Source organism: Mastigoproctus giganteus, chromosome 3, assembly GCF_048544385.1.
Source record: "Mastigoproctus giganteus isolate SK-2022 chromosome 3, ASM4854438v1, whole genome shotgun sequence".
NCBI lineage: Eukaryota > Metazoa > Arthropoda > Arachnida > Uropygi > Thelyphonidae > Mastigoproctus > Mastigoproctus giganteus.
Window position 1 is genome coordinate 144,729,827 of NC_143577.1, and position 15,399 is coordinate 144,745,225.

General features: G+C 37.7%; 1 protein-coding gene across 2 annotated transcripts in view; it reads left to right on the forward strand.

The window, feature by feature from the left end:
- The window catches only part of tun (N-terminal glutamine amidase tungus), a 100,853-nt gene that overhangs the window by 14,301 nt on the left and 71,153 nt on the right, over positions 1-15,399 (forward strand). For both annotated transcript variants that reach the window (XR_016546788.1, XM_090370691.1), the window contains exon 2: positions 9,366-9,465. Coding sequence is in view for 1 of the 2 variants with exons in the window: in XM_090370691.1 (XP_090226817.1) it covers positions 9,366-9,465 (100 nt within the window). In the remaining variant the exon portion in view is untranslated. The remainder of the gene's footprint in view (positions 1-9,365; positions 9,466-15,399) is intronic.

A 15,399-nucleotide genomic window follows, 5' to 3' on the forward strand; every position in this document is an offset into this window, starting at 1 on the left:
GGCAAATTGCTGCTATGGATAAGGGGATGGTTGAGTGGCAGAAGACAGAGTGGTAATCAATGGACACTGCTCAACGTGTACTAATGTTATTAGTGGAGTTCCTCAGGGTTCAGTGTTGGGTCCGTTGTTGTTTTCGGTGTTTATGAATGATATTGATGATGGTATATCAAGTTTAATGTCCAAGTTTGCAGATGATACAAAGGTTGGCAGAGTTGTTAAGGACACTACTGACGTTATGCTGCTGCAACAGGATCTGGAAAGGTTGAACAGATGGGCTGAGAGGTGGCAAATGAAGTTTAACATTGACAAATGTAAAGTACTACCTATGGGAAACAGTAACCACAGAGCAACGTATCAACTCTGCGGTACTACACTGACAGTGGTGGAGAATGAAAAGGACCTGGGGGTAATTGTGCAGGCAGATATGAAGTTCTCTGAGCAGTGCAGACGAGCTGCAAGAGTAGCTCATGGTGTCTTGTCAATGATATACAGGAATTTTTCTAGCAGGGATAAGGAGGTGATTATTCCCTTGTTTAAGGCAATGGTTAGGCCACATCTTGAGTACTGTATACAGGTCTGGAGGCCTCATTTCAAGAAGGATGTAGAGCTGCTGGAACGGGTACAGAGAAGGGCAACAAGATTAGTGAATGGAACAAAGGATTGCTCTTACGAAGAAAGGCTTAAGTTTTTCAAATTACAAAGTCTGGAGACTAGGCACCGGCGAGGTGATCTGATAGAGGTGTATAAGGCTTTGAATGGTTTGAGCATGCTCAATGCCAATGGGATTCTTCATCTTGCTCAGAATAATCACCTCAGAGGGCATAAATTCAAATTGAGGAAGGACGGATGTCGGATAGATGTGCGGAAATTTGCCTTTGGCCAGCGGGTGGTTGGTTGGTGGAACCGACTTCCATCATTTGTTGTTGAAGTTGATAGCCTAAACAAATTTAAGGCTCAACTGGACAGGTATTTCGAACGAACGGAGGGGTGAAATGGGAGTGGTGTGTTTTTTTTTTTTTGGCTGATGCTGAATAAGCTTGCTTTCTTGTGTCATATGCCTCTACTAATGCTAAAGCTAATATGTCACTCTGGGGTTGCTGCTTCCCATATGTATTACTTTACATTTGTCAGTGTTAAACTTCATTTGCCACCTCTCAGCCCATCTACTCAACTTTTCTAGATCCTGCTGTAGCAGCAGCGTACTATCATTAGTGTCCTTAACAACCCTGCCAACCTTTGTATCGTCTGCAAACTTGGACATTAAGCTTGATATACCATCATCATCATCATCATCAGCCATTTTCAATCCACTGCAGGATGAAGGCCTCTCCAGCAACTTTACAGTTCCTTCTGTTTTGAGCACTGGCCATCCATTTACTACTCAAAAACTCATGAATTTCATCTATCCATCTCCGCCTTTGTCTTCCAGGTTTTCTTCTAGCTCCTCTTGGGTACCATTCTGTTATTTTCTTAGTCCATCTGTCATCATGTCTTCTAGCTATGTGTCCTGCCCAAGACCATTTTAGTTCTTTAGTTTTGATAAGAATGTCCTTTACTTGAGTTTGCTGCCTAATCCATGTGTTTCTCTTCTTATCTAACAGTCTAATTCCCAATATAATTCGTTCCATTCTTCGCTGTGTAGTTCTTAGCTTCTCTTCCATTCTTTTGGTGAGTGCCCAAGTTTCACTTCCATAAGTCATGGTGGGGAGTATACATTGATTCATTATTTTACGTTTCAGACAAACTGGGATATTGCTCTTCAGTATGTGACTATATTTCCTGAATGCTATCCATCCAAAATTTATTCTTCTCTTGACTTCCAGCCATTTATCATTATTACAGCTAATAACTTGTCCCAGATAAGTATATGACTCCACCTTTTCAATTACTGCTCCTTCAATCATTATTTCCCTTTCAGTGGCATACTTGTTCATCATTACTTTTGTTTTAGCCATATTCATCTTTAGTCCAAAATCCTTACTAACTGTGCATAACTGATTAAGATTTTCCTCTAATTCTTTGGGATCGTGGCTTATGACTACAATGTCATCTGCAAATCGTTAATGGTTTAGGTACTCTCCGTTCACATTGACTCCTTTCTGCGACCAGTCTAATCTTCTGAAAGCTTCCTCAAGGGCAGCAGTAAACAGCTTCGGAGATATTGTGTCTCCTTGTCGAACTCCTTTCTCGATTTTAAATTTCCTACTTTGTCTAGTCTAATAAAGGATGTAGCACTCTCATATATTTTCTTCAAAATCATAATATATGGAGTATCTATGCCTTGTCTTTCCAGTGCCCAAAACATTGCCTTATGCTGTATGGAGTCAAATGCCTTTTCATGTCAAATACCATCATCATTATCATTTAAAATACAGAAAACAACAGTGGACCTAATACTGAACCCTGAGGGACTCCACTAATAACATTAGTCCACGATGAGCATTTTCCATTGATTACCACTCTCTTCTCCCACTCAACCATCCCTTTATCCATAGCAGCAATTTGCCTCCAATGCCACACTGCTCCAATTTGTGCAGCAGTCTTCCATGTGCAACAGTATCAAAAGCCTTTCTAAGATCCAAATATATGATATCAAAGTTATTCCCTGCATCTAGTTCCTTTGTGACCACATCATAGTATCCAATCCAATTGGTCAGGCAAGACTTTCCTTTAACAAAATCATGCTGTGTCCGAGCTATAACTGAAGTCTTGTCTAGATGATCCTGCAGTGCCTCTTTAACCAGTGCTTCGATTAATTTCGGAACAGAAGTTAAACTAACAGGTCTATAATTACTTGTGTTGCCCTTTGATCCTCCTTTGTGAATTGGGGTTACATTTGCACATCTCCAGTCCATGGGTACCTCCCCTGATTCCAAAGAAGCTCTTATAATTATGGATAAGGGTTTGCTTACTTCCTTTCTTGCCTCTTTAATATAACTGGATAGATCCCGTCCACCCCGGGTGCCTTTTTTATGTTTATCTTCAACAATTTCTCCTCCACTTTCCTTTCAGTTATTACAAAATCATCAAGCTCACTGCCAGAGTTTAACTCATCTCTGGCAATCCCCTCCCTGAATAACTCCTCATGGGTGAATGTAGATGCATCCTTTGCCAAAGATTTCTCATAATCTGCCTTTGTGATTTGGTTACAGACCAGCTTATATCTATCGTAGGCTTCCATGTCACCCATTAATTTATATGTATCCCATGCATTTTTCTTCTCTGCCACATGTCTCATTAGTTCATCTGACATCCATTTAGGCCTAAATATTGAACAATATTTCTTAGTTGGTATTTAAAGCCTAGTAGCTTATAAGATAAATTCTTTGAATGCTTCCCATTTTGAATTTGCTGTTGGTAATATCATCAGTTGGTCACACCGTATAGAATTTAAATACTGCCTCAGACCACCGTAAAGTAAAGTAAAGTGCACCCATTATCAACCCACTGCAGGATGGAAGCCTCCTCGACAATTCATGCTGAGAGAAATGGACCATAATCTGCCACTCTTGTCCAGTGCAGGTTGGCAGATCGACCGTATTCAGCAGTCAGGGGCTTGAACCCCGGTCTACTCAAAGAGTGTGTGCTACTGCACTCCTGCTCCTGCCCACTCGGCTACTCAGACCACCGTAGTCACCTTTAAGAAAGCAAAAACCCTTCCCTTTATCCCTGATGGTAGTTACCTCTTTGAGTAAATTCCACTTCAGCACACTGTGATCACTGCCACCTAGTGGTTCCTTTATCTGCAGATTCTTAATGCATGAAGAATCACTACTGATAATCAGATCAAGTGTATTACTCGCTCTAGTTGCCTCCCGAACATGCTGATGTAGAAAACAATCATCCAGTAAATCCACAAAAGCCTTGCTAGTGTGTGAGTGACTAATCATCAAATTTCGGTCAATATCTGGGAAATTAAAATCCCCTATTATAAGACTCTCTGATTTATTGGCCCACTCTCTTGCCCTGTACAGTTCGTTATTATACTGATCAGAGTCATTAGGCCTGTAACACACTCCTACTCTCAATTTTGATCTCCCAATGCTTACGTCTCACCAAACTGACTCGACACAGCACTGTGCAGTGATGTCGACTGGCTTCACTTCATTGGAATTTGTGTTTCTTAACTAATAGTATAACCCATCCTCCCTTTCTATCTTTTCTATCCTTCCTGTACACATTGTACTCCCCAAATTCCAGTTCTGCATTCCTTATATCTGTGTGACACCACATCTCTGATATCCCAACAATATCTGCCTTTGATATTCTGAGCAATACCTCAAATTCATCAAATTTATTTACCAAACTCCTAGCATTGGTGTACATGTAAGTATACATGCAATTGTTCCTATTCTTAGCTACCCTAAAACAACCCATGTGTTTATTTGTACCGCAATGACTCCCAGCAGGCTCTGAAATATCCTGCATCTTGTTTTCCAGGCTGTTGCTCATTCCAATAGAAGCAGTGCAAGAATCACTTTCACCTCTGCCAGTGGCTTCTGTTAATCTATTAGTCCTTGTATCCCCCCAAGCTAGCAGTTTTCCGACCCACCTAACACTGTCTCAATAGCATCAGCAAATATTCTTGCACCCTTTCTATTTAAGTGTATCCCATCCCTGTAGAAGCAGTCTCATACTTCCCCTTGAGCTTTGGTTTTGGGAAAGGGATGATAGAGACTGAATTATTGGAATTGTGTATAATGCAGTTTGTTTACTTCATATAAATTGTTTCCAGTGCAGGTGCCTTTTGTTTATTTTCATATTAACCTCAAGCTTTAAATGTAGAAGGGCTACTCTTTACAACTACGTGCCTTCCCATTTATTGGCACATTCACATTTTTTTTTAATTCAATGTTTTTCATCCACTTCTTTTGCTGATACAGTGATTAGTTTTGTGTGTTCAAGTTAGCAGCATTAAATTTCATCAATGATAACATTAATATTATGTTAATAATACATTTATACAGTAATAACTCAAGATATATATAAGGCAATGAGGTGTATAAGTCCTTGAGTACTGTGTACAGGTCTGGAGGCCTCATTTTATGTAGGATGTGGAGTTGCTAGAATGAGTACAGAGAAGGGCAACAAGATTGGTGAGAAGAACAAGGGGCAGCACTTGCGAAGAAAGGCTTAAGTTCTGCAAGTTGCAGCATCTGGAGACTAGGCACCTTCAAGGTGATTTGATTGAGGTGTATAAGTCCTTGAATGGCTTGAGCAGGCTCAATGCTGACAGGATACTTCCGCTTGCTCAGAAACCTGCGCAAGGCATAGATTCAAATTTAGGAAAGAAAGTTGTAGAACAGATGTGTGGAAGTTTGCTAGCCAGCAGATAGTTGATTTCTGGAACAGACTTCCATCTGTTGTTGTGGAAGTTGATAGCTTAAATATATTTAAGGCTGAACTAGACAAACATTTGGAGTGACCGGATGGGTGATATATTTTTTTTTTTTGGCTGATGCTGTATGAACTTGCTTTCTTGCATCGTATGCGTCAACTAATGCTAATATGTTTAGTTTAATAAAAATATTTTTAAAATTTTAATTTTGTGTTGCAAAATATTGATAAAAATAATCACCAAGGAGGACTAGGGGCTAGCTCCTTTGAAAGTTCCATAATGGGATTTTACTGTCCATCCACATGCACGCAGACATAGTGGTGAGTTGTGAATATTTTAACAATGGGCTTGCAGTTTTGCCGACTTTCTACTGAGTAAATTTGATCGGTCATCCGAGGCTTCCACCAGAGGCGCTGCTCACTACTAGTAGTGTGATTAGAGCGTGTGACGCATTTATCGTGACCGGTTTGATATCTCGAGTCAGGTGCAGATTTAGGGAGGTGGACAGATGGGGCTTATTCCCCCATTAACCATATGTATAATGTTCCTAGGTCTGTAAAAAAAAAAAAGAACACTCAAAAATCTGGTTGTCATGCCTCTCCTTATGATGATTCCTGGATACGATAGTGTCCGGAGTTCTAACTTTTTAGAATTCTTGAATAGTATGATGTCACAATCATACTTCCTGAACTTACTATTTCAGTAAGTTGCAGCAATACATGTATTTGTCATATGACTGCGACAATACTGTACAAGTATTTATCAATATATATATATATTTTTTTCATCTCGCATTTTCATTCCATTGTTAGGTGCCCCTAACAGCTACGTATGTCACTTGAACTACAAGATCGGTACTTCAATCGATGCTGTTTTCCAGAGACATTTAGATAAATTGCAATCTCAGGTATACATCTCTTACTTTAGTTATCATAAATCCATTGTATCTTGTGTTCCAGAAATTATGAAAATTTGTGAATGGTCAATAAAATATTTACAATAAAAAAGCTTTTTTATTTCGTAATAAATATATACAAATCAAAATATCTAAAAGAAATGCGAAGGATGTTTCACATAAATCATCTACTGCGCATGCTTGGCACACGCACAACTTTTTTATTCATATTTTTATTTTTTAACAACTAGGAAAATATAATTGATTCATTTTTTCATGATAAAATTTTAATATTGTGAATAAAAAATAGTATGAAATATTTCCTATATCACAAATAACATAAAAGCTATCACAAAACATTCCACAATATAAAAACAAATATTACATAAAAAACAAACTATTCTAGAAAAGGTACACAAAAGTCACAGATTACATGTAAAAATATTATTACACAAATATTCAAGAAAAATTTATTCTAAAAATTGCCACGTGCAATTTACTTCTTTATTAATATTTGTTGTCGATCTTCTTCTTTGCTCAATAGCTGAGTGATGATTATGGAGGAAAGATCTGGCATAATGATCCGAATCAAATTGAAGCAGTGGTTTTCCATTTAGATGTATGGTCATCATAATCTGCAACATGTTTAATTGCCAACATTATTCATTCATTTACATAATATTATTCATTACGCTGAAAGCTCACTCAGCTTCAGCACCGCTAATCGCAATGTTTTCAAAGATATTTCTGGCTTTCTTAATTGAAAAGGGAATTTTGGAATTTCACTATTTTAAAGATAAACTGTCTTTGACAAAATCTCTAAAATCATTCATTTTTATTTCATATTTTATCAGAAAACTTAAGTTTCTTATTTGGTTTTCACCGTCTTGCCACAGAGACGAAAGTTCTTTCATATTCCACGATTTCGGGTAGCATATGTTTAAAATAAAATTTCCTTCAATTCTTTGTTGTCAATGGCATCATCATTATTTTCTTTATTTAATTTAAAATCACTCTGTTGCATTAATAACTTATCCTTTAAGGATAAAACAATGCATTTAATAACTTGTCACGAGATAATTTTTTAAATGTGTTCTTACTTTTGATTTTGATTCCTTCAAATTCTTTCCACTTCAGCATGCTCTCAATTTTAGCATCATAATTTCCTTCACAATTTTTCAAATTAGCAATAGCATTGATAGTTCGAATCCCAGGGGCTCACATCTGGTGAGTATGGACTTGGCAAACCCAAGGTCCTGAGCTGGATATCATCATTCTTCTCTTTCTTGGTGATTCCTTTCTACTTCTCTCTCTCTCTCTCTCTCAGGGTAACTCAGGGAATTTTTTTTTTTTTTTTTTTTTTTTTTGGCAGGTGCAGCATCATAAGCATCAGGCTTCCTTGTACCATATGGCTAATAATGATGGTAATTAATTTATCTGCTTTTACCATAGTGATTCTGTAAAGCTTCTGAAAGGTAAGAGCTTCTGCAGGATGTTGATCATTAGTGCTAAATTGTTAAGAAATTACAGATTGAAAAGTCGTTTTAATAAACCAAAACATTTAACTTTCTGATTCAAAATGTTTTCACAAAGCGGGATAATTCCTCCAACCCATAATTGCTATCCACAAGCTACAAGCTGCCCATCGTGGCCCAAACACGTGACCGATCTTTATAGTTTCCACATGAAGTTCTTTAGCAATAATCCTTAATTCGCGCTGGATTTTTCGAGATTGGTGATATAATGCATACAGTTTTTTTTTTTATATTATTATTATTATTATTATTATTATTGCCTGTATACCATTATATTTTGGAATATTTTCTACACAGTGAAAGCCTCGACGAAGTTTCAAAATCTGCCAACATTTCATCTTCGTAAAGTTTATATAATATCTTAGTTGTCTCAATCCCTCCTCCCCTCTACGCTGTTACTGTCACTAGTTGTTTGAATACTCTGCAAAAGCTGACTGGGCTAGCCGAGTGGGTAAAGTCCTACCTGGTGACCCACAGGTTGCGGGTTCGAATCCCACTTCGGGCTTGGATCAGAGTAGAAAATGCAAAAACTTTGAGAGGTGCATTATGGCCACAGAAGCTGATGCGCCAACAACTAACAAAAAAAAAAAAAAAAAAAAAACCTGTGCAAAATGTCGGAATCACATGGATATTCAGCTACTGTGACCATGTAAACATAGACAGGAGAAATTTACTGGAAGGTGTGGATCACTCACTTCTCCGAAAAATATATGCCTGTTTGTTGGAGTAAAAGGGAACCACAACACAGGTTGACCAGAGGCTGTTATCCATGTTGGGAATCTTCTTAATCCTCTAGCTATGGAAAGCATATTGACTAGTGCAACTTCTCGGTATGTGACTGCATAGGTTTTACGGACACCACTAACATTGTGAAATGGTAATCCCTTTCACTCTTAATTCACGCTTTATAATTACCTAAATTGCCTAAAGGCCAGAGGTGAAAACAATGCGTACAGTTGTCTTGTAATCCGTTCATTATGTGGAAATTTTCCTCATTCAACGGAAACTATTTTAAATTTAATAACTTACCAAAAAGGAATTTAAAAAAAAATCGCTATAAAGAAGTTCGTTAAACAGAGGACTGACTGTAATTAAATCAGAAATGGAGCAATTTTAAAATACATAACTGGTCGATTACACCATTAAAATGCTGGGGATGGGGCCCCACTTGCCCCACTGTAGTTTTGGCTCTGGATACTCAGTTGCATTCAGGATTTCATTTGTAAAATAAATGATCGTCTCAACAATGGGCTCGCAAATTTTCAAAAAAAATAACAATGGGCTCTCACGAGCCCACTACAGCTCACCCATCGACGTGTGTGTGTGTGTGTGTGTGTGTGTGTGTGTGTGTGTGTGTGTGTGTGTGTGTGTGTGTGTGTGTGTGTGTGTGTGTGTGTGTGTATTTTTTTTTTTTTAAATTGATGCAAAGCTGTCATCCTCTTGAAATGACTTATTTAACTGTGAATATTCACAAATACAGTACTATATAGATATCTTGTGGAAAAACATTTTTTGAATATTTCTAAATAGCAGTATAAATGAAGTAATATATATATAACTGAGTAATGAGTAATCGTGTTCTTTTTGTCTTTTCTAGTGAAGAAAATGTGTGGAAACTATGCGAGTTAATTAGGGACAATCAGCATGACTTACTTCCATTTTGCTATGTTGTTTTCATTTCAAACAAAAGCGAGTCTGTAAGTATAAGTTTTTATTTATTTTAATTTTGATTGGTAAAAAAAATCTGCAAGGGAGGGTAGATATATACATGCACTTCATGACTATTCAGAATAGTGGAAGGAATAACAAACTTATTATGTACTTGAAAGGCATGTTCAAATATAGGTAATCAGCATTTGGTAAAAAGGATGCTTCTCGTTATTTCTTTGCTAGAAAATCTGTAGATTAAAAAGGTAAAATCACATGTGTACACATGTGAATCAAATCTGTTTACTCTGATCAGAGAGATTAATATTTTAAACAGTGTAACCTCAATATCACACATCTCTTCATACCATGGTGTCAGATATACTGCAGGTATGATCATGTCCCCCAAAAACTAATTATGAAAAAATTACTCGAAGAACTAGCAATTTCATATTGGAAACTGGAAAAAAGTGAATACTTTATATCTACTGTACCCTTCTACCATATTTCCAAGTGGGCAAATTAATTTTTAAATTGGCTGCATTTCACTTCAGTATTCGGTTGCAGAGTAGTAGTAGTAGTAGTGACATGTGATGCAAGAAAGCAAATGTATGAGCTTATGCAGCATCAGCCAAAAAAAAAAAATCCTTGTAAACAACAGGACTCGTCAGAGGTTAATTACTGTATACACTCAGTTTCTCCCTTAGCTAGAGATGCAGTAAAGGAGTATATCAGTGGAATGCTAATTACAAACAGCTACCTCTGGAGGAGAATACAGCTACTGTTCAAGTGCAGTACATTAGTACTGCACTTGAACAGTACATTTTGGTAAGATCAAAATAAATTTTTGTAATAGTACAACATCTTTTCTTCGATAATAAGTTATGCTTAGGATAGGAAAAACTGCTAAGTACTAAACTAGACAAAAATATGTGTAAATAGAAGTGGTTGATGGAGAAATTAGGACTTCACTTTGGCACTATAATAGGCTAGACAGTTTGGTTTTGATTTAATTTTCTCAAAACACGGTAGAATCTAGGCATCAGAAATAAATATACAGCAAAATTAGTAAATCAGTAGGCCACCAAAAGAAAAAAATTATACAGTTGAAGAAAGTTAAAGATTATTAAAAGAGTAAAGAGTGCCGAAACAAAATGCAGTATATTTCATGAGCGTGGAATTCCAAAAGGAAGAATCTGCAGTTTGATGAAAGAGAAAGAAAAGTTGCGTTTGTGGACCCCGCAGAAGATGAATTAGGGCTCCAAAGAAAGAAAACTAGATTTTGTTAAAACAGTAATGTAATGTGGAACAATGCTTATAGAAGTGGTTTCTACATACATGCAATTTCTACAGAAGCATAGTGAAGAAGTACGATAAATGGGGTAATTTTGAAAGCACAGGCACTTAAATTTCATATGCTACTTAGTGGATGTGGAGATACGTTTAAATCTTTTGAAGGGTAGCTTTGGAAAGGGAAGGCATGTCATGGGATATCCCAGATGAGGCTTTTAAGCAAATTTGCATTTGGAGACATTACAGCAGCAGTAGTAGTTGTAGTAGAGGCATGTGATGGAAGAGAGCAATTTTATGTAGTATCAACCAAAAAAAAAACCAACCCATTTTACATATTCATTCCCTCTAAATGTGTTTGTCCAGTTCCTCCTTGAATTTATTTAAGCTATCAACTTCCACAATGACAGATGGAAGTTTGTTCCAGCAATCAACTACCTGCTGGCTGAAGGCAAATTTCTGCACATCTATTCTATAACTGTCTTTCCTCAATTTGAATTTATGCCCCCTCAGGTTTATAATCTGAGCAAGAGAAAGAATCTCATCAGAATTGAGCCTGCTCAACCCATTCAAAGCCTTATACCCCTCAATCAGATCACTGCACAGGTGCCTAGTCTCCAGATGCTGAAATTTGCAGAACTTAACCTTTCTTCGTAAGATCACCCTTCTGTTCCCTTCACCAATCTTGAACTACTGTTCAGGATTGATTCCCCAGGGGCCAAAAAGTTGCTCAAGCAACTCTTCATCCTTCCTAAAATGAGACCTCCAGACCTGTATACTTTCTCTACTAGCAAACTTCTTGTATATAATTGACAATACTCCATGACCTGCTCTGGCAGCCTGTCTGCGTTGCTCAGAAAATTCATATCTGACTGCACAATTACTCCCAGGTCTTTTTCGTTTTCTACCACCCTAAGTGCAGTACCGCACAGTTAGTACATTTTTCTGAGGTTATGTCTACCCATATGCAGAACTTTGCATTTGTCAATGTTAAACTTCAGTTGCCACTTCTTAGCCCACCTGCCCAAATTTTCTAGATCCTGTTGCAGTGCATGCTGCCATTAGTCACTAACAACCCTGCCAACCTTTGTAACATCTGCAAAATTCGACGTTAAGCCTGATATACCTTCATCAATATCATTGATAAATATACATAACAGTGGGCCCAACACTGAACCCTGGGGGACTCCACTAATAACATTAGTCCACGAAGAGCAGCGTCCATTGATTACCCACTCTGTCTTCTCCCACTGAACCACCCTATTTCCAATGTAGCAACTTACCCTTAATACGTGCTCCAATTTGTATAATAGTCTTCCATTCATGTGCAACAGTGTTAAAAGCTTTCTTGAAATCCAAGTACAGGTTGACCGTCACTAATCCGCAGTGTTGGGACCTGTGGGTTGCTGGATCACCGGTGGTTAGATTAGCATATAGAGTTTATCCAACAGCTAACCACCTTTCCTACCTTTAAAACGTTGACTGCCAAGCTACTTTAAGAAAAAAATTCCCCAGGGGCCAAAAAATATTTAGCAAATAATTTGCTTAGTAATTCTAAAATAAATATTGTAATGTCAGTGTTGTCATCATTTTTTCGCTTAAAATATCAAAAAACTGACTGCACAATTACTCCCAGGTGTTTTTCGAAACAGCACTGTGTTATAAACTTCTCCCTGACAAGGCACTGGACATTAGAAAGGAACTAAACAAAGCCGGCATGGAAACTAACAAAGAGAGAATTACTGTGTTATAAACAAGACTGGAAATCACAAGGTAAAGGCATTGTGCATCAGTAAAATTTGAAGTATCCAGTGTATTGAGCATGTCAACCTGAAATCTCTACCTGTGATTTGTAAAAATATCTCCAGTGCTTGGATGATGGTTGATATTTTTGCTTCATCTTTTGAAAGTGAGTTTTTCCACTTGCTTTCCAGAAAACTTGAAGAAAAGGCTCTGTTACTGTTGGATCACTGCCCAACTCATCCTTTGGCTGATGTCCTGAAATTGAAAGATGGCAAAATCAGAGTCATGTTTCTGCTGAGGAACACAACTGCACACTAATTCAGCCCATGGGTCAGGGCATTATTCGAGCTTTCAAAGCCTACTGTTTTGGTGAACTACTTGCTGTTATTGTGAACTCAGAAATTGAAGTACTAGAATTTATAAAATCATTAATGCTTGCATACAATACTGGATTAGTGTGGAAGAAATTAAGTTCAATAGAAAACTGCTGGAAAATATGTATTGGAAAAGATGAGATCACTAACAATAACCTTGAATTAGCAGCATTTTCGGAACAAGAAACAAAGGCTGTTTGTAACGTACTTGGTGGCAGTCTTGGAGCAAATGACCTGGCTGCTTGGGAAGAGGTGGATCCAGATTACCTGAGCGAGGAAAAAATTTCAGTGTCTGTGAATAGTGGGATGACAATTGACAAACAAGGCCAGTGATTCAGAAGATAATGTGGATGACTGATATAAGGAAAAAGCACAAGAAATTAATAGTGCTTGAAAACATTAATAAGGTGATGGCATTGGTAGAAATTCAGAATGATAGTGAACATCTTCAATTATTGCATCTGACCAGCATTAAGAATTATGTACTGAAAGGAATGCTGTCATCTGTTCCGATAAACTAAATTACATGACTGTCTCAGAACGGATGCATAAAATGTAAGTCCATAACATTATGTATTAGTAGGATGTAAAGGGAATGATATAGCCTTTAATACTTTATCTTTTAGTTTGTATTCTCATAAAATATTAGTAAAGTGTATTTATGTTAAAATAACTGGGGGAAAAAATGGTAAAATTTTTTTGGATATAAGGCACTTCACTATGTACGTGGGTATAAAGGTTGTCATTTGACTTGCATTATATCGTGGTTACACTGTATTTAAATTATATAACATATGAAGATGTCTACACTGCATTTTGAACCCTTTCCTGCTGGGGGGTCATGGAAATAGAAAAAAAAGAATTATTATTATTAAAAAAAAAAAAAAAAAAAACCTTTTTCTTCTTTAAGCAATTTTTTCTGCCCCGTGACAGGAACTGGTGCAAAGTGCATGGGGCTGGTTGGTTGTGTCCAGTTACTGTTATTACTGTTTTTTTTTTTTTTTTATGAAAATCCCAAACACGAAAGGTATCAAAACCTATAGCACTTAGTACCGTGCATGGGTTGAAGGATAAGTATGGGGGGAGGGGGATGCCGGAAACTTTGCTCTAGAGACTAAACATGGGTTTCACCACTTCAAGCCTCCAATAAGCAAAGTGGTGGTATTTCACCAGTTGATGAAAATGTTTGTTGAGTAATTTTCTTACTATCATACAGATGTTCAGGATTGTGGGTTTCTGGCATTCCATGTAAGTGTTCTCTTGGAGGCCTGTTGCTGCTAGGTTCTTATGGTGGCTCTTTGGCATCATGCCAGTGGTTGACCCAATGATCAAGATGGTCATTACCACATATCTTTGACTTCCTTTGTCTTAGATCGAGTACTTCCTGATCTTTCCCTCACGTTTTCTGGAGTTTGTTGCTGTTGGGCACTGCTGTGTTGCTCAAGCGGCAACCCCCAAGGCAGAATGCGCTTGTCCCAAAGGAACTAGTAGTAGTTGTGACTCTATTGTCAGGGAAATGGGAAACATGCTTTGTAAAAAGGATAGGTGGAACAAGACCAGGGTATGTCTGTGAGGGGCAAAGGTTGATGACGTTGTATAGCGGATATCATCTTTTAAGGGCACAAAAGGTGATATAGTTGTACACGTTGGCACTAATGATATTAAGACTAGGAGACTGGCGGAATTACTTAACAAGTACAGGTCACTGTTGAAAAAAAGCCGTGAATTAGGGTTGAATTTGAAATGGTCTGCAATTCTGCCCAGACACGATAGGAGGGAGTATATGATGAGAGCCATGTCGATCAATTCGGCCCTGGAATGATTGTGCAAGGCTCAAAAGGGTAAAATTTTTTTCAGCCTGGTCTGTGCTTGTTAACAGGAGAGACTCCTTCTACAGGGATGGGATACACTTAAATAGAAAGGGTGCAAGAATGTTTGCTGATGCTATCGAGGCAGTGTTAGGTGGGTCGGAAAACTGCTAGATTGGGGGGATACAAGGATTAATAGATTAACAGTAGCCACTGGCTACTGTTAATCTATTAATCTACTAATCTATTAATCTACTGTGAAAGTGATTCTTGCACTGCTTCTATTGGAATGAGCAGCAGCCTGGAAAATAAGATGCAGGATATTTCAGAGACTGCTGGGAGTCACTGGGGTACAAGTAAACACATGGGTTATGTTAGGGTAGCTAAGAAAAAGAACAGGTGCATGTATACTTGCATGTACACCAATGCTAGGAGTTTGGTAAATAAATTTGATGAATTTGGGGTATTGCTCAAAGCATCAAAGGCGGATATTGTTAGGATATCAGAGACGTGGTGTCACACAGATATAAGTAATGCAGAACTGGAATTTGGGGAGTACAATGTCTACAGAAAGGATAGACAGGATAGGAAGGGAGGAGAGTTTATGCTATTAGTTAAGAAACACATAAAATCCAAGGAAGTGAAGCCAGTCGACATCGCTGGACACTGCAGTGTCGAGTCAGTTTGGCGTGAAATAAGCATTGGGAGATTAAAATTGAGAGTAGGAGTGTGCTATAGGCCTAATGACTCTGATGAGTATAATAAGAAA